The sequence below is a fragment of the Cryptomeria japonica genome, chromosome 7, assembly GCF_030272615.1.
Source record: "Cryptomeria japonica chromosome 7, Sugi_1.0, whole genome shotgun sequence".
In the NCBI taxonomy this organism is placed as follows: domain Eukaryota; kingdom Viridiplantae; phylum Streptophyta; class Pinopsida; order Cupressales; family Cupressaceae; genus Cryptomeria; species Cryptomeria japonica.
Genome location: NC_081411.1, coordinates 481,443,538 through 481,464,637, shown reverse-complemented (window position 1 = coordinate 481,464,637; position 21,100 = coordinate 481,443,538). Strand labels below are relative to the sequence as shown.

At 34.4% G+C, this 21,100-nt stretch overlaps 1 protein-coding gene across 1 annotated transcript; it reads left to right on the top strand.

The window, feature by feature from the left end:
• Positions 1-18,219: 18,219 nt before the first annotated feature.
• On the top strand, positions 18,220-20,862 carry LOC131065742 (pentatricopeptide repeat-containing protein At1g53600, mitochondrial). The gene has a single exon (XM_058000364.2). It carries the CDS (start codon positions 18,464-18,466, stop codon positions 20,639-20,641), a length of 2,178 nt encoding a protein of 725 aa, XP_057856347.2. The 5' UTR covers positions 18,220-18,463; the 3' UTR covers positions 20,642-20,862.
• Positions 20,863-21,100: the final 238 nt, after the last annotated feature.

The window sequence follows — 21,100 nt, the reverse complement described above, 5'->3', positions numbered from 1 at the left end:
ATAGAGATGTCGTAGTAGCTCACCATTTTCTTCACCATATTGGCCCTCTCCTCTTCATTTTTAGGAAATTTTTGCACCACCATCTACATATAGTTTCTGTCCCTGTAATATTTCATCCCATCAGCTGAGAGGCCAATGACCTATGCAATCAAACTCTCATCAATTAGCACCTTGTGCCCATAAAGAGTGATAGTGCCATATTTCCAATGCTTCTCAAAATAGGTCGTCACATCCTTATTTCTCCCCCGTAACCTCTCAATATATGGAGTGACACCCTCTTTCTCTAGGAGCCTCCATATTTTATCGTCCTTCCTTAGTTGCACACAACTTGGAGGTTCAATTCTCTTCCTAGCCCCACCCATTCTTCTCTTCACTCTATGACTGAAGAAACTCACAACTTTCAGACTGAGAAAGAAATCCCACATGAATCCAATATCCACCACAAAACATGCAAATTAATTCTACAATAATGACACTGACCACTATAAACACATGCCACATGCGGGAAGGGGTCGATCTTTCTAGATACATATTTAGTTATGATGGAAAAAGTACTCATAAAATTAGTTGTCTCGACTTCTGTCATGAAGAGAAAGCATATAGAGTCCTCATTGGTCTAGTTGATTTGGCAAGTACTTCTCACTCCCTTATTAGCTAAGTAGTCGGCCACACAGTTGGACTCCCTAAAAACATGGGATATGAAGCATTGATCAAAAGAGTTAATAATTGACCTAGCCTTATTAATCCAGACTTTGACATTCCAAGAGGGCTTCTATATACCTTTAAGATAGTTAATAATATTTTTGGAATCACCCTCCACCCACACAAGCTTGTAGTTATGTTTTCTAGCTAAATTGAGTCCTTAGTATGCTCCTATGGCTTCAACAAGGTGGTTAGTCTGAATTCCCAAGGGGAGAGCCACTACTAAAACAAGATTGCCATTATGATCTCGCAACACTCCCCCACAAGGACCACTCTAATGTTCTTTTTAACATATATATTTAATTGCAATTGGTGTTTTAATTAATGTAACCTTTCATGTTTCAACTCTAGAGGATTTAGAGGGTGTTCAGCATGTTGAGCATGAGGCTATAAGACAAGATCAGGAACATGATGTGGGCCCAACAAGTAAAGAGCACCACTCTAATGTTCTTTTAAACATACATATTTAATTGTAATTGGTGTATTAGTTAATGTCACATTTTATGTTTCAACGCTAGAGGGTTTAGAGGGTGTTCAACATGTTGAGCATGAAGCTATAAGACAAGATCAAGAACATGATGTGGCCCCATCAGGTAAAGAGAGCCACTCTAATTTTCTTTTGATTTAATGAAATACTTGTAACAATAATAATAAAACATATCAATTTAACATTTCTTTGTTATTGCAGCAGACCCCCCCTTGCAGCGGCCTCCACGTCTTGAGTACATGACTAGGCATATAGTAAGATCACGAGCAGGCATACAGTAAGATCACGAGCAGAGGGAAAAACAACTGAAGGAGGGAAAAATGATCTAGAAAATGATACCCCACTTCTTCTTTATTTAGATGCAAAAAAGAAACAAAAAAAAAGAGATTGTAATCATATTATGACAACCATATTTTTTATAATATGTAAAAACTGAAAGAATGAATGTTATATGTTAATTAATTAGCGTTATATGTTAATGAATGAATGTTATATGTTATTAATGGATGAATGAATGATTAATGTTATATGATCGAGTATGGGGATAGTCTATGAAGGTATATTTAACATGATTCCATCGAGAGATGGTAGGTGTGGAGATTTTTAAGGAGATTTGATAATGAAAACTAATTAAATTTGTCATCATATTTAATCATATTATGACAACCATATTTTTTATAATATGTAAAAACTAAAAGAATGAATTTTATATGTTAATGAATTAATGTTATATGTTAATGAATGAATGTTATATGTTATTAATGGATGAATGAATGAATGTTATATGCTATTAATGGATGAATGAATGATTAATGTTATATGATTGAGTATGGGGATATTCTATGAAGGTATATTTAACATGATTCCATCGAGAGATGGTAGGTGTGGAGGTTTTTAAGGAGAATTGATAATGAAAACTAATTAAATTTGTCATTTTCCTTCATGTTTCAAATCTTTATGACAGCAGTACTCCAAGGATATAATGTTATTTGGTTTCAAATAGTATTGTATATAACAGAGCATGTTGATAAATATCTTTCCATTCAATAGAGTCCAATTTCAAAAGGAGGAAGTATAAGGAAATCAAGTTCTGGTAACAAGATGACCAACTATCATACGGTTCTGCAACTAAGTATTAGTGATATCAATGTTCATTATTCATGTTATCTTGATGTGCATATAAATGATCTTATACATTTTGACTCTCTACTTTTCATTCTTAATTGTTGAGCACTAAGTTGTTGTTGCTTTCATTACATTGTCCTATTACTACAAATTAATGATGTTTCCTGTAGCTTTCATCATGTGGCAATGTACTATTACACTATTGGCATAACAAAAACCTGCTAAAATGATATTATAAGTCATTCCAATGACATACTGTCAATTCTCCTCTATCGGCATTGGTATCCCGAAATGCAATCCCATCGGAATCCCCAACACTATCAGAATTGCACAAAAAGGATAAGCCGACAGTATAGACTTATTCTGAAATTGCACCTCAGAACACTATCGACATAGCTATACCGATCAAGACTCATTGGCCATATTTATAGTATCGAAATAGTATGAAAACTTTAAATCGACAATAGAAACTATTCTGATCACCTAGCCATCGGCTAAGCTATCCCGATAAATCTTGTCAAGCCAAAAACTAACCATCGGTAAATTATCCCAATATGCTTCCACTGAGTCCAGAATAATTTTTGATCGAATTATTTAAAAAGAAAAAACTGTTGTGTTTTGTCGCAATTTCGACGAAAATAGATATCGGCATATCTTAAACCGATAAGCAAACTCCTCAAAGATGATCTTTTCAACATAGCTATACCGATCATTTATTGTTGTCGAACCTTCGACGTATAGAGCCCAATGAACCACAAACATTTCTGATGAGGTTGCTATACACACGATGTTGATTTCATCGAAATAAGAATGAAAGTTTGCTCCACCTTGTTGGAAAATAGACGATAGTTCAGTGTATTTTCGATGATTTCAAATGGGCATTTTGCAACGTTCTATGGTTTTTTTTTTGTCGATAGATGGACAAAAATTTGCAACGAACACCACAAACATTTCCCTTGCCACCGATCGATGTTTTTTATCGTCGTTTCGATGAGAAAAGAAAACATCATTACAAGAACGAAATTCAAACCAAGGTTTCGTCGATAAATCAACAATATTTCATCATTGTCACCAAACATTCATCAGAAATTGGAATCAAATACAGTAGTGTTTCATTTATTTTTCTGATCTAAACATGAAATTATACATTACTCCTAGAAGTGTTCTCATTCCCATTCCAACCGTTACCGTTCCCTTTTAGAGTAATTGCCTTTTTAAGTGGTGGAACTCCTCACCATCACTTGTGTATAACTCTGATTTTATATGGTCTTAGGCAGATAAGAAGAACATGCATTAATAATTAATTCTTCCATCTTGTTCTGAAGTCCTAAGGGTCGTTAGATAGAAAACAAAAGCTTGAGGAATAGTGATTGAGGTTGAAGGTATATTCTAGTAGGGTGCGCACTATTTCTATACATGTTTCTTTCCTTTAATACCCATGATCCTATTCCTCAACTCTAAAATTACCAACCAATAGCTGTCGTGCATTACAGACTGCAACCTCCTTTATAAAATTCTCCCTAGGAAATTATAATGAATCTCTACTAATATTATAATTGGGCATCATGCCTGTTCGCTGTGTCCAGTGTCCTTCCAAGTTAGGTGTTTTCCATAACCAATTATTAAATAAAAATGGTGTACCAATGGGTAGTCACATAATTGTTGGAAATAAGAATTAAATCTTAGTAATAGAAGAGTAATCGAAATTTATTTTCTTTAATTGTGTTTCATGTTTGTTTAATCAAGTCATGTATATAAGAATACAATGTCATTTTTTTTATTAATGCGGATATTAACTCTCTTATGTCTAATATAGGAAAAGTATCCCATTTTTAATAAGATCATGGAAATATAACTTTAAATAGAGTATACATTTTTCTTCTTCTAATGATCCATATCTTCAAAAGGACAATGATTACTACTTTTATGGTGTGAAATATGAGTCGAGATGCTTCTTTTGAAATAATTGAATTACCAAACGGAATATTTCTTATGGAATAATTTATTTGTTTATTTAGGAACCTTATGCTATCATTTATTCCTATCATTATGAAAGTTGGTAAATAAAATATCAAATTAATTATTATAAGAAGAGAAAAATCATATAATAAATTTAATTTTGAAGTACTTTAGAGAAACATGTCTTAAACCTTGAGATCTTTTGAACCATTATTCACACAGAGGGATCTAGTAACTTAGTATTATGTTATTGGGGAGGATATTTTACTGTTTCCTTCCAAGGGGTATATTTCATTTAAATCATAAGATTTATGTTATTAATTGGGCGAGTGTCGAATACAAAATAATAGGGAAGGGTAAATATCCACACCTAATTTACCTGTTGGTAGTCGGCATAAATCTTTGGCCAAAGTGTTTAAATCAATATGATGTTTGTTGATTTTCTTTCTTACTCCTTGACATATCATGGAAATAGAATTGCATGATCATAGGTGATGTGCATGTTAGTTATTTTTATGTTGCACTAGGATCCCATCCCACTTGTCGGTTTCAGTTTGTTAGGAGTGTTAGGTCCTGGAGACAACTAAGAGGGGAGGGGGTGAATCAGTTGTCTAATAAATTCAAACCAAAAACTTATTAACCAACTTAATGCTTAATACTGGTAAACCAGTTAAGTATGCCAGTAGACAGTGTTAACAGTAAATTGCTATACCGGTAAGGATTAATGCATGAAACTTAAACATAAAGTCATCCACAACACATGACACCAATATTTGTACGTGGAAACCCTGTAAGGGGAAAAACCATAGTGGGAAACCTTACCCACAATCAGATGACACTACTGCAGATAGTAAGTGTACATAAATGGGGTCTGCACATGTAGAAAGGCCAATAGCCTAGAGCTCACTACTCAATCACAAAATGGGAGTCACACTAACTACAGTTGGATGGTTAAATCTAATAAGAATGTACTGCTCAAAATAGCATCTTCATATGCTGAATTTAGTACTAGTGTAATGCTGATATGCTTCTACAAAAACCTAACTTCACCTTCAAATGATGTCTTCGTGGATATCCCTGCTTGATCTCGCATATACCTTCACTTAATTCTTTTTCGCATTCCACACATGATCTTACAAATAAGATCTTACATTTATACCATACCCTAAGACCAATTTTAGTAGGTCGGCTCTACAAGATATTACAATAAAAACATTTTACAAACAATATAATATCCGACGTAATAACTGATTGAACATGTCAGCTTAATGCATTTACAACAATAATAAATCATCTTCATAGCATGTCATGCTGATCTGGAAAAGATAAACCTGCCAGTGTAACCCTAGATAACCTGGACCTATTTGTCGGTAAAAGAAAATATGCAAATATGAATGTACCAATGATTATTTCTTCAAAACAAGGTGTCCACATGATGTCTTCAACATTACCAAGTGTCTTCCATATCATTCCAGGTACCAGTGAACAATATATCCTACCAGTGAACCATATACCAGTAATTGTTGCACAGTTTACTGCTTGCCGATGAATGTTGTTGGATCTCCAAAGTAGGTGTATTCAGTAGGTGTTGACATCAATGACAAAACCATACCAAAATACCAACAATCTCCCCCTTTGGCATTGATGGCAACACAAGATGAACAAACCATCAAAGTGCCAAAACAGAAATGCCAAATACAAAAACCAACAATCTCTATTTCTCCTCCTGGGAGTAACATGTGTTTATCCAAAGATTATTTTCAATACCAATCTCTCCTTAAATGTGTTTTTCAAAATCTCTCCCCTAAAATCTTTCACCAAAAAGATAATGTTTTTTTCCATAGATATCTCTCCCCCTTTGACATCAAATGCCAAAGTCACAAAAAGCCAAGTTCATACAAAATACCAACCAATTCAATATACCAACTACTCCCCCTAAGAAGTAGCTTCCTCATCAAATACTGGAATAAAAGATTTGTCTATTTAATTCTGTCGGTTGATGACAATCATCAACTAACTAAGTCTCTACCAGTGGTGGTATGACTCCAAGCTGATCTCTGAGATACTCAAAAGTCTCCTTAGGTAAAGGTTTTGTGAAAATATCCGCAAGATGTTCTTTCATATTCACATAAACTAGTTTTATCTCCTTTTCTTCAACTTTTTCCCTTAGAAAATTCAGTTTGATAGAAACATGTTTTGTTTTAGAATGTAATACCGGATTCTTAGATATATCAATTGCTGCAGTGTTATCACAGTATATAGTAATAGGTTCCTTGCATTTTACCTTTATGTCCTTCAACATTTGTTTAAGCCATAATACCTATGTACAATTAGTTGTTGCTGCAACATATTCTGATTCTATTGTTGATAAAGATGTACAACTCTGTTTCTTACTCAGCCAAGAAACTAATCTCTTTCCAAGAAAGAATGCTCCTCCATTGGTGCTCTTTCTATCATCTATATCTCCTGCCCAATTTGCATCTGTGTATGCACATAGATCAAAGTTTTCATCTTTAGGATACCATAATCCAAGATTTGTTGTGCCTTGTAAGTACCGGAAAATCCTTTTCACTGTTGATTCACGATTTTCCCTAGGATTACTCTAAAACCTAGAAACAATACATACTGCATTCATAATATCAATCCTGGTTTGTGTCAAATACAGTAAACCTCCTATCATAGATTTGTATCTAGTTGGATTAACAGGTGTAGATTCATCCCTTTGAGATAATTTTTCATTTGTAGTCATAGGTGTGCTTACCAGTTTAGAGTTCTCCATCCCAAATTTCTTTAGTAATTATTTCAAGTACTTGGATTGACTCAAAAATATACCTTTATCAATCTGAGAAATTTGCAAACCTAAAAAGAATTTTATTTCTCCAATCATAGACATTTCAAATTCTGGCTGCATTTCAAGAGAAAATTCCTTACATAATCCATCTTCTCCTCCAAAGATTATATCATCAACAAATACTTCAATAATCAAGATGTCATCATTAGTTACTTTGTAGTCTAAGTTGCTATCTACATTTCCTTTAGTAAAACCAATCTTTAAAAGATACTTATCCAACCTTGCATACCAAGCTTTTGGGGCTTGTTTCAATCCATACAGAGCTTTTCTTAACCTGCAAACCATATTATTGTCATCTGTCAAAGAAAATCCATTAGGTTGTTCAATATATACTTCTTCTTCAAGATCTCCATTCAAAAATGCACATTTAATATCCATTTGATAAACTTTATAATCCTTGTGAGCTGCAAAAGCCAAGAATAATCTAACTACCTCAATTCTGGCTACCGGTGCAAAGGTTTCATTGTAATCAACTCCTTCTTTCTAAGAATATCCCTTACACACTAGTCTTGCTTTGTTTCTGACAACCTTACCATCTTCATTAAGTTTATTTCTAAATACCCATTTAGTTCCAATTACATTTTTATCTTTAGGTCGAGGAACTAATGTCCAAGTATTATTCTTCTCAATTTGTCCTAATTCTTCTTCCATAGCTTTAATCCAAAATTTATCTTCACATGCCTCATTAATAGATGATGGTTCAATTTGAGAAATAAGACATACCTCTTCATTTGCCAATCTTCCTCTTGTCATAACTCCTTTAAATTTGTTTCAAATTATCTGATCTTCAGAATGGTTCAATCTTACATACTGGGGTGTCTTAGTTTGTTGTTGTTCTTCAATTACTGTGGAATCTTCTGATGATACCGGGGTAACTGGATCTTCATTCTATACCGGTGGATTCAGTATAGGTTCATTTGTCACAATTTCTATTGCCAGTTTAGAGTCTATATACCTTGAAGTTCCTTTGAATTGTTCATCAATCTTTACATTTGTACTCTCAACAATTTTCTGCAATCTTTTATTAAAACATCTATATGCCTTGCTCTTAGATGAATAACCAAGAAATATTCCTTCATCACTTCTAGGATCAAATTTGCTAATATACTCATCTCTTCTAATATAACATTTACTTCCAAAAATTCTGAAATACTTTAAAGTAGGAGTATTACCAAACCATAGTTCATGAGGGGTCTTACTGGTTTCACCTTTGATGTGAACTTTGTTGAATCTATAGACAGCAATGCTTACCGCCTCTCTCCAGTACACATGTGGTATATTTGCTTCAGATAACATACTTCTAGCTGCATCCAAGATAGTTCTATTTTTCCTTTCAACAACTCCATTCTGCTATGGTGTCCAAGGTGCTGATAATTGTCTTTTGATTCCATTCACTTCATAGAATGTATTAAAATCCTTAGATGTGAATTCTCCTCCTAGATTTGATCTTAAACATTTGATTTTCTTACCGGTTTCATTTTCAACCATTGCTTTGAATAGTTTGAACTTACCAAGTGCTTCTGATTTCTCTCTAAGAAAAGTAACCCAACACATTCTAGAATAATCATCAATAATTAGCATGAAATATCTATCACCTTGTAAGCTTCTAGTTCTAGCTGGACCACATAAATCAATGTGAATTAAATCAAGAGCATTATTGGATTTTTCTGGAATACTTTTGAAACTAGCTCTAACTTGTTTTCCAAATTGACATTCCTTACAAATTGTATTCTGAGGTTTCACAATTTTAGGTAGATCTCTAACTGCCTTAGAAGTACTGATTTTTACTATGCAATCAAAATTTACATGACATAGTCTCTTATGCCATAACCAACTTTCATCTATATGTGCCATTAAGCATGCATTTTCACTGTTATTCAAATGAAAGATATTGCCTCTAGTCTGATTACCGGTTGCAATTTCCAAACCAGTTCTATTCATGATTTTGCATTTTCCATTTTTAAATTGTAACTGAAATCCCTTCTCAACTAATTGACCAACACTTAAAAGATTATGCTTTAATCCTTCAACATAGTAGACATTGTCAGTGTTATGTTTACCATCAAGAGATATCGAACCCTTACCTTTGATTGAACAGGCTTTGTCATCTCCAAATCTTACTAAACCTCCATTGTATTCTTGAAAGTTCAAGAATTTACCTTTGTCTCTAGTCATATGATGTGAGCATCCTGAGTCAATAATCCATTCATCCTTTGCTTCAACTTTAGCTGCTAGGGCTTGTTCTACTGGTTGAGTAGTAGGTGCCGGTTGATCTTCTGTTATAGCAACAAAAACCCATCCATTGTCTGTTGGATCCTCATCAAAATCATCAGTCACACCTTCATCAGCAATGTAACAAGATTTATCTTTGTTCTTCTTAAATCTATATCTCTGATATTCAGGATTAGGCTTGTATGTTCTTCTAGCTTCTTCTCTTAGTCTAGCATGTCTATCAGGGCATCTTAAAGCCATATGACCAATCTTATTGCATTTAAAACATTTAAAGGGTGCTTTACCTTCATACTTACTTCCAATTGGACCTTTTGGCATTTTCCTTGCAAATAGTGCTTCAAGTTCTTCAAGCTCTTCATTCTCCTTTCTGGATTCTTCAAGTTCTCTTGCATAAAAGGCTCTCCAGTCTGATTTGTCAAATGATGGAGTAGATGATGTTGATGCTTTAAAGGCCAAATCAGTCTTTATAGTAGCAACAGGACCAAATTCCTCGATTTCAAAGGCTGAAAGTTTTCCAATAAATGTATCCCTAGTTACTGATGTATTAGGCATTGTTCTTAACTCATTTATAGCAGTAACCTTCATTTTATATGCTGGTGGCAAACCTCTTAAGATTTTTGAAACAATTTCATCCTCACTCAAGGTTCCTCCACAACATTTAATACCCAAAACAATTTCATTTACTCTTTCCATAAAAGCAGAAATCCTTTCATCTTCTTCCATTTTCAGATGTTCATACCTGACTCGGAAGCTTTCAAGTTTTGCAATTTTGACTATGGAATCTCCTTCATTCAGTGTTTCCAAGTGATCCCAAATAGCTTTAGCAGTCAACCTATCTGATAATCCCATGATTTGTTGATCTGATAATGCGCTCAAAAGTGCTTCTCTTGCTTTGCAATCATTCTCTTCATCTTTGGCTAAAGTAGTTGGAGCAGTCTGACCAGCTATAGCAGCAGTATAACCATTCTTAGTAACTTCCCAGATGTCTTTACCAATGCAATTCAGATGTGTCTCCATTCTGATCTTCCATATCCCATAGTTGGTTCCATCAAGTTTAGGACTGTCCTTCCTAAAATAATTAGAAGACATTGGATCTCCTCAAGTTGTTAAACTTCTACAAAAGAGGACTAAGCTCTGATACCAATTGTTAGGTCCCAGAGACAACTGAGAGGGGGGGTGAATCAGTTGTCTAATAAATTCAAACCAAAAACTTATTAACCAACTTAATGCTTAATACCGGTGAACCAGTTAAGTATGCCGGTAGACAATGTTAACAGTAAATTGCTATACCGGTAAGGATTAATGCATGAAACTTAAACATAAAGTCATCCACAACACATGACACCAATATTTGTACATGGAAACCCTGTAAGGGGAAAAACCACGGTGGGAAACCTTACCCACAATCAGATGATACTACTGCAGATAGTAAGTGTACATAAATGGGGTCTGCACATACAGAAAGGCCAACAGCCTAGAGCTCACTACTCAATCACAAAATGGGAGTCACACTGACTACAGTTGGATGGTTAAATCCAATAAGAATGTACTGCTCAAAATAGCATCTTCATAAGCTGAATTCAGTACCGGTGTAATGCTAATATGCTTCTACAAAAACCTAACTTCACCTTCAAATGATGTCTTCGTGTATATCCCTGCTTGATCTTGCATATACCTTCACTTAATTCTTTTTCTCATTCCACACCTGATCTTACAAATAAGATCTTACATTTATACCATACCCTAAGACCAATTTTAGTAGGTCGGCTCTACAAGATATTACAATAAAAACATTTTACAAACAATATAATATCCGATGCAATAACCGATTGAACATGTCGGCTTAATGCATTTACAACAATAATAAATCATCTTCATAGCGTGCCATGCTGATCTGGAAAAGATAAACCTGTCGGTGTAACCCTAGATAACCTGGACCTATTTGTCGGTAAAAGCAAATATGCAAATATGAATGTACCAAGGATTATTTCTTCAAAACAAGGTATCCACATGATGTCTTCGACATTACCAAGTGTCTTCCATATCATTCCAGGTACCGATGAACAATATATCATGCCGGTAAACCATATACCAGTAACTGTTGCACAGTTTACTGCTTGTCGGTGAATGTTGTTGGATCTCCAAAGTAGGTGTATCCAGTAGGTGTTGACATCAATGACAAAACCATACCAAAATACCAACAAGGAGCCTCATGCAAGGGTCAGGAGCTCTTTGAGCATTGAGGAAGCGGATTCTTTGTGGCTGGGTGGAAAATGCGCCTAGGCCACATGTTTGTTTCATGGGAGCAGATGGAGAGGAGTCTGCAACAATTGGAGTCAAACCTATAATATATATATATATATATATATATATATATATATATATATATATATATATATGTTTATTATTATATGTAACTCAACCATTTGGTCATTTGTATATGTAATAATTATTGAACCCACGGTCACATGTATATGTATTTCAGCCAATATGCTCATTTTGTATCCTATCTCAACTAGAGATTAATTTGAAAATTTAAAACTCTGATGTATTTATTGCTCAAATTGTTAGTTATTGGAAATTATAAGGAATTTCTAAATTTGTTGTTTATGAAAAACTTGAGTCTTTGCAAAATTTCTCCGATATGAAAAACTAATGTAGATTAAACCTATGTTCCTATAAGAATGTCTTAATATCATTGTTCAATTTTTCTCAATAACCTCCATGATTTGCATACTTTTCCAATATGCAAAGAAAAATCATACATTTATAAAAAAGAAAAAAAATAGTAAAAAAACACACACATAAGCCCACAATTATGAAACCCAGATTCGTCAAATTAGAATATTAACTTATCCTTCATCAAACAAAAAAAAAAAGTTATAGATAAAAACAAAATCCTCTCCAAACAAACAAGCCAACACCCAAAAACATCCCCCTCTATACGAACACCGAAAACTCCTAGATAAGGGGTCACAAATAAAATCCCCAAAAAGAGGGATTGCATGAATCAATAATTACACCCCAATGCCCACAAACAACAACAAAATAATAAAGTAGATGGGTAGTGGGAATCTATAATAACATAACCATTATATTACATAGCTACAAAATTAATGGTGGTGCAAGTGTTGTCACTACAATATTTGATGGTATCATACAAACACAAATCTATGTAGTATTGTTGGCAACAATGCAACAAACTAAGAGGGGTCGAGGTGAATCAGTTTTCTCTCAAACTCTACACTACTCAAACACAAATTCAAATCTGATAATTAACAATGAAAGCTTAAATCAACACAACATTAATAACACACATAACACCAAGATTTTTGACGTGGAAAACTCAATTAAGGGAAAAACCACGGTGGGAACCTACCCACAATGAAACAATACCCTATTAGGAGTAAGTGAAATATTACAATGGGAAATGCACATGCATTCAAGCACACTGCCTAGGGCTCATTGCTCAAATCACAAAACAAGAAGGGCTAAAACCCTTGGGAAGGCTCACTGCCTAACAAAAACATTTGAATTACATCCAGAGAAACATGAACTGATAGAATAGCATCTCCTCATGCCTTGTTACAATTCCAGTTAAGCAAAAACTCAAATTTTTCTCTCACACTTCTACACACTTCTTCGCACTTCTCCTCTGCTACTGAAAGATCAAATCAATGTTCGCACATGCAGATGCATCTCTCAAATGAATATTACATATATTTATACAAATCATCAACCTATATTTCAAGGTCGGCTAAACCCTCAACACAAATTAAAAAACAATAACCTCACATGCTACAATAATACATGCAGACCAAAACAATGTCGGCTAAGACATAGTCTTGACCTAAACCAACAATGCATGCAAGAACCACCTCCAAGAATTACACCTCGAACAACCACAACACGCTACAATCATCATGAATGTCGCATAACATGAAGAACACCATCGGATCAAAAAAATGATCAATAACGCACACAACGATCAATGCAGACCATCAACATGGATAAAACACAATCTAGAAACATCCACAAGCAACATGAATCACAACTGCAACATCACCACTTACTAGAATCTTCACCATCATTATACCGAACCTCAAGAACACCAACCAAATTGACTGACAAACTGAAAAATTCACTTGCAGGCCTCCAAATCATGAACCATCTAATTTGAGGACACATGTGAACATCCCAAACACTCTACCAAATCTATAAACCAAGATATTGCAATTTTGGAGCAATGCGGAGCAAAATCCAAAATATTGAATAACACAAACAACTGAGAAACAACCTCAATACTAGATCACACAACTCGATCAAATCACCATGCAAACCACTGAAACTTTTGCTAAATCAACTAGAGGTACTTATCTCAAAACCCATTAAACTGCAACAACTCAACTGCAACACACTGACCAAGCCAACTCATCCAATCTGACTGCATCACCAGAATACACAAAAGAATATATTGACGTCAATGACAACACATCATTCCAACAATATCCAACAAGTACTACATAGTACATTTATGATTCCTACAGTAGAGGAGGCAAAAAAATGGGAGTAGGAAAAAGTGCTCCAATTTTAATGAATTAAAAGACAATCTTCAGGTCATTAGACCTTCAAATCATGATGGAAAGGTCAAATTTAACTCAAAATACTTTGAAAGATCATATACCAACCAAATCTAGCACACACCTCCTAACTTAAAACCCTTATAGATTTTGCTTGTAGCATTCAATTTGGACATCTCAAAGACAAAATTGAATGTCTTAAATTATGCTTTAAACTCAATGACAATCTTATATTTATTTCATCAAGCTCTCAAATCCACCCATGCATAGTAAAATCATAAATAGAAACCCTCAAAATTTGACATAATTCTCTCAAAACCTAAAAATGAACTTACTTAACGAAATCATGGCTTTGATACTATGTTATAATTTTATATAAATAAGAAGCATACCCAATACCAAAATTCCTATCAAGTAGTTGTAAAATGATGAAATAGAATATAGATATTCAATATTATGAGAGAACACTACAAAGAGTAACATGCAAATATATAGGCATATTGGATTCATGCATTAAGGAGATGACTATTCCAAGGGGTGGGAGCTAACTATCAATCACCCTCAATCAAGAGGTGAGTTAACTTAGTCTAATTGAGAAGCCACAATTTGAACTACCAACTAGTGGATCAATTCACTCAACATGAGGAAGACATAGGTGGTCTTGACTAAATAGATGTGACACCTAATTACCATCAATCATGTGTTGATGAGGTAGTTGTTGCATACCTCAAATGATTCAATGTGTAGACATGTTATTATTAGCTACCTATGTGAAAATAAGTACATATCCTAGTTATCATAATTAAATTTATTAAATAGGTAATATCACATTTAGGATATAATTCATCCAAGGTGATTAAAACATTACACCAACAAACACACACACATTAAAGGAACCCTATCCTCCCCAACCACCAATTTTTTTTTAAGGATAAACAAGTAACGAATAGTCTATGAATCAATAGATATAACTATTGTATGTTTTAGATTCATTCCATAATCATAATGCAAACACACAAATACAACTAATTTATCATATGTTCATAATACTTCACCACACTATCAACACATCAAAATACATCATAAAATAATCTATACATAATATACTTAAATCTTCACCATCCACAATATCCAAGACTACACAACACAAATCAAAAAAGAATTGCATGCATTTCATACTATGAGAATATTTACCTTTTGATGTCATATATTCTAATTATCCCACTAAACTCAAGGTAAAATATCATGAATATCATGTACTTGCTTATTCTCATAGAAACTCTAAAAATAGAAAAGTTGGTTGCTATCTTCATTTATCTATGCATTTCTAAATTAAATATAATAATTTAATTCTACTCACATTCTCAAATAATTTTAATAAAATATTATTGTGTATCTAAAATATTAATCTTCAATCTAATTCTAAAATAGAATTTATTTTATTTAAGATTTAAAGAATATGATTTCTCTATTTATTTGTTTAAAATTTATCCTCGAATAAAATTAAATATAATTCAAGACTAATTATTGTTTGATGGGAAAATAGATCCTAGACTAATTAGTAAACTAATATGGATCAATATTTCCTCCAGAAAACATTGGAACACAAAATGACCAAAGACATATGCTTGTCTAACACCCTCAAAAGAAGAGCCAAGATGTCTGGGTTTTGTTCCTTTGTTGCAAAGAAGAATGGTTGATAGATGCATTATTTAAAAAACCTATACCATGTAATAACTAATTTGATTAAATGATTGATTACATGAACAAAGCACTAACAATTTACAAAAACAGACATAGATTTAAAAAGAGAAAGCAAAGAGGAACCTAGCACCGAAAGGTCATTGTCTAAGACACCATTACATCATACATATATTTGAAGGCTATCAAAACTGATATCATGAACTAGTATAGATTCAATAGAGAGCTAGACACCTGCCATTGAAAATTGGGGTAGAATTGGTGGACATTAGCATCGGACGCTAGTGCCCTTAGGTTTTTGTCTTAAACTTTGTTTAACAATCTTTGTCATAAATCACTCTACCTTCCTGTAGCTTTAGACTATCGTAAGAATCCAAATTTTGACTTGCACACATAGAAAGAGGGAAAATATGGTTGCAGCTATATAGGAGGTTACCTTGATCAAGCCCCCATTTTGGTATTCCTACCTCTAAGAATAACCAAGTTGTTAAAAGATAATAGTGTGTGCTATGAATATTAAGGGTGTTTAGGATTGTGGTGAGCAATGGCAATGCAATAACTAAATGAAAACCCTTCTCAAGTATGTTGGAGTGGATTCCTATGTGTCTCAAACAAGGTAGTTTAGCATCCAACCCAAGAAAAAATACTATGCTTAAAGGAAGTAAATATAACAAATTAGGCTAGGTGATCGAAACTTAAAACATGAGAATAAACCAACCACCATACAAAACCATGATGGAGAGGTACAATCCAATCATCAGTTGATCATTTTGATCATTCTAAAACATTTGTAAAGATTCAACCAAATAAATAAGAGAGCTAATGATAGTAGTTTATCTTGTTCATGAGTCAAATGCAACTTTTCAGAGTTGTAGAGCTAGATGTTCATTCTGAGAGGACTTCACTATAGCATTCTCACCATTCATTAAAAGATAATGACAAAGGTACATGCTTAAATAGGGTGCATAAGGGTAATCTTAGGTTTAGATTAACACATAACATTCAAATGCCAAAATTAAGATCGTGCCACTTAAAGAGAGGTTGAACCTCAACGTGTCTTCCTATTTTGCATGCTTTTGGCGGGATGCTAGAATTGGGTGCTAGTGTCCACACAAAAATGCTTGCTCGAATAGGAGCAACTAATAATAGTTCCCATGACTCAAGACATAATACAAAATTTAGTGTTTGACAAAAGTTTTAGAACAGGGTCATCAATAAAAGTTTTAGGGCAATGCAAAACATATCTCTTGAGTTGGGGGTAAGATCAAGGCTAGGAGTGGTCATAAAATTGACTAGGGGATTGGACACTAAAGCAAGTTCCAAACAAAGCGTGAAATCAAGCTTGCACCATCAGGGACCACAATTTACGATGCTACAATTATTATAGAATATCTAGTGACTTTTCATTAGCTTGTTCTAATTTGTTGAAATACAATAATTTTAATTGATTATTATTCTAGTTATCTTAATTAATTTATTGTATTGCTTCATAGTCAATATTAGGTGCTTATCCACTTCACACACCATCTAGTTCCACTTCTCTCAATTAAATCTACTCCTAAAACACCATAGACTCAAGTATACTCTTAGTAGCATTGTGTTATATAATAAAGCTTGTATATTAGATACACACATTCACCCTAATAATAAATACAATATAAAATTACATAAAAATATATAATCAATCTTCATCTCGTAAACAAATATCAAACCACCCAATTAAATGTCAATTGCACATTCAAACATGTTATTCAATAATCACAAACACAAAAACTTGTTGAAATGAGAATATATATCTTGTAAGTTTAATATTAAATCAATAATATATTCCCTATAACAAATTCTTGTTGGTGATAAACTAATAAATAGACAATTACAAATTTTAGAAATCCATATCTTGAGATAATCATTTCATAATACATCCAAGACCAAAAGACTAAATCAAGAGCTGCAAGAACAAGTCCACACAAGAGACTAAATCAAGAGTTGCAAGAACAAGCCCACTAAATTCTTACCACAATAAACTTTACATTGGTACATCAAGTACTTCTTATTGGAAAGTTCAGTATCTATGTTTTTATGGTGAAAAATTATCTTGTATTTTTTTCTTTATTTTTAGATTTTGTTAATATATTTATTCATTGAGTAAATGACTTGATCAATTTGATCAATTTGTTTTCAAAGAAGTGATTATTACACAAGTAACCACTTCTATGTAGGATGGTACTTATTTTAGGCAAAATTTAGTCTCTTGTGTGAACTTGTTCTTACAACTCTTGATTGAGCAAATTAATTGTATTTAGTCTTTGTGTGGACTTGTTCTTGCAACTCTTGATTAAGCCGATGAGTTGTATTTAGTATCTTGTGTGGACTTGTTATTGCAACTTTTGATTTAGACAAAAGAATCTCTTCTATGAACTTGTTCTTACAACTCTTGATGAAATTTTCCTAAAATAAATATCATTCTATACAAAAAAAAATAAAATAATAATAATAATAATAATAATAATAATATAAAAATCACTTTTGTCCAAATCATTTCTATCATCAAATGAATTAAAAGATTACTGAAATCCAAAATAAAGGAAAAAACACCCAACTTTCCAAGAACAAGTAGTAGATGTACCTCTGTAAAGTTTGCTCTCGTAAGAATTTACTACCATACAATTTAACCAGTTGTCTTCTGAGATAGAGTTCATATTTTATTTTTTCCCTCTTTCTTAAAGATGTCTTTAACAGTTGAAATGGAGTGCAGCCGAGAAGGGTGGTTCAATGATAGACACTATTGATTGTTGGAGTCACCTGATTTAGCATGGAACTGTTTCAATGAACGATGTAATTTCTTTCGACTTTGTATTCCAAATGCTCTTCAAACCCTGCATGTGCACTTGTAACATATTCCGGGTGGGTTGTCTCAAACTATTTAATTCCACAAAATGCTGCTCTTTCACTTTAGAGTTGAATGTGACTGTTGTGCCCACCTTCTCCACCATTGAAGCCAAAGAAGCGATCCAAGAAGATGTTAATTACATTACCTCCCCATATGTGAAATCATGGAATTCTGCGTTAAGCAGATTTTGCAAGCAGGGTCAATTAAAGGATGCACGCCATCTGTTCGACAAAATGCCGCAACCGAATGTTATTTCGTGGACCGTAATGCTTGCAGGATATGCGCAGAATGGGAACATGGAGGAAGCTCGTAGAATGTTCGACACCATGCCTCGACGCAACGTTGTCTCATGGAATACTATGATAAGGGGATGTATACAAAATCACAGAATTGAGGAGGCCTACCAACTGTTTGTCACAATGCCTGAGCGAAATTTGTCTTCATGGACTCTGATGATAGCAGGCTTGGGTAACGCTGGAAAAATAGAGGTTTCACGCAGTTTGTTCGAAAGCTTACCGCAACGTGATTTGATCGCATGGAACGCCATGATTACGGCTTATGCCAATAATGGTCGGATGGAGGACGCGCACCACTTATTTGGGAAGATGCCTAAAAGGAATGTAGTCTCCTGGACTGCAATGATTGTAGGATATTCTAAGATGGGTAAAACAGAACAGGCGCGCCAGTTGTTTGATAAAATGCCGGAACGAAATGTAGTTTCGTGGACTGCTATTATTGCGGGATATACGCAGAATGCGCAGAACATGGAGGCGTTGCAACTTTTCTCTGTGATGCAGAGAATACCCATCAGGCCAAACCAGTCCACACTTGCAAGTGCTGTTAATGCTTGTGCCAATTTGACTGCCTTTAGCTGTGGAAGTCAGGTACATGCCCTTGTCATAAAAATGGGGTTTGAATCAGATGTCGTTTTACAGAATTCTCTTATTGTAATGTATGCTAAATCTGGTGGTACAGGTGATGCAGAGCAAATTTTTAATAAAATGTCTAGTCGGGATTTGGTGTCATGGAACGCAATGCTTGCAGCACATACACAATGTGGGATGATAGAGGAGGCAGAGCAACTTTTTCGCATTATGCCTGACCGAGATGATTTTTCTTGGACTACAATGCTTTCAGGATATTTGCAGAATGGCAGAACAGAGATGGCGTGCGGCCTGTTTAAGAGAATGTCTAATCCAGATATGGTAGCATGGAGTGCAATGATTGTAGGATATGAACAGAATGGGCATAATGAAGAGGTCGTAAAACTCTTTGCTGAAATGCAACGTACAGGCATACGATCGAATCATCCCATATTTACCAGTGTTGTCAAGGCATCTGGTAGCCTAGCCTTATTGGAGCAGGGCAAGCAAGTTCATGCTCATATTGTCAAAACAGTCTTGGGATCAGACCTCTCTGTTGAGAATTCCCTCATTGCTATGTATGGAAAATGTGGAGCTATAGAGGATGCTTACGATGTTTTTGACAGGATGCCTGAACGAGATGTAGTCTCATGGAACTCTTTGATTCTAGGATTTGCCCAGCATGGGCATGGCAAGATGGCTCTCCAACTGATTCGACAAATGCAACTAACAAGCGTGGAGCCTGACCATATCACCTTCTTGGGTGTGCTTTCTGGATGCAATCATGCAGGCCTAGTGGACGAAGGCTGGCACTATTTTAATTCCATGATCCATGATTATTGCATTACACCAAGAGCATATCACTATACTTGTATGGTTGATCTTCTTGCGCGTGCAGGGCATCTGGATCAGGCCAAGGACTTCATAGACAATATGCCATTGAAACCGCACGCTGCTGTCTGGGGCGCTCTGCTTGGTGCCTGCAAACTCCATTCTGCTATTGTTCTGGGTAAGCATGCTGCAGATCATCTTTTGCAGTTGGAGCCAGAAAATGCTGCCGTATATGTTGAGCTGGCAAATATGTATGCATTAGCTGGCAGGGTGGAGGATGAAGCAAATGTGAGAGCAATGAAGAAAGAGAAAAGGGTGAAAAAACTACCTGGATACAGCTGGATTGTAGTAAAGAACAAGGTTCATACATTTATGGTTGGTCATCCGTTGCACCAGAAAGAGGAAATCCATGCAACCTAGGGATTAAGAGTAGGAAAAGCCATCCATGGCACCAGAGAGGAAATTCATGCAACCTAAGGGATTAACACAGTGCTTTCATGCAGCTGCTTATTTAGGCTTGTTGCTAAAATTTTAACAGGGCAAGTGATTCATGTAAATTGTGAAATAAGGATTTTGAATAGTTTAATTCTGTTTTTTAAATAGGAGAGCTGGTTTTCGATTGAAAAAATAGTGGGTGCAAGTTAAAACCATGCTGCCATTGGATACTGGTAAATATGTTCCATGGTTACACTCATTTTCTTTCTTTTTTACATATATATATATATATAAAACTTAACAAAACAGAAAAAAATTATTAAATCATTAGCTACATAAAATATTTCTTAAAATTTGAATAGTACCAAATAAAACAAGGGTTGTGGCATGACTCATATTGATAATTAAGGTATCTCAAACTTTGCAATTTCTTAATATTGATTT

What these genes read in the sequence shown, in the direction of transcription:
- LOC131065742 (XM_058000364.2), top strand. Translation starts at nt 18,464, where the DNA reads ATGAACGATGTAATTTCTTTCGACTTTGTATTCCAAATGCTCTTCAAA.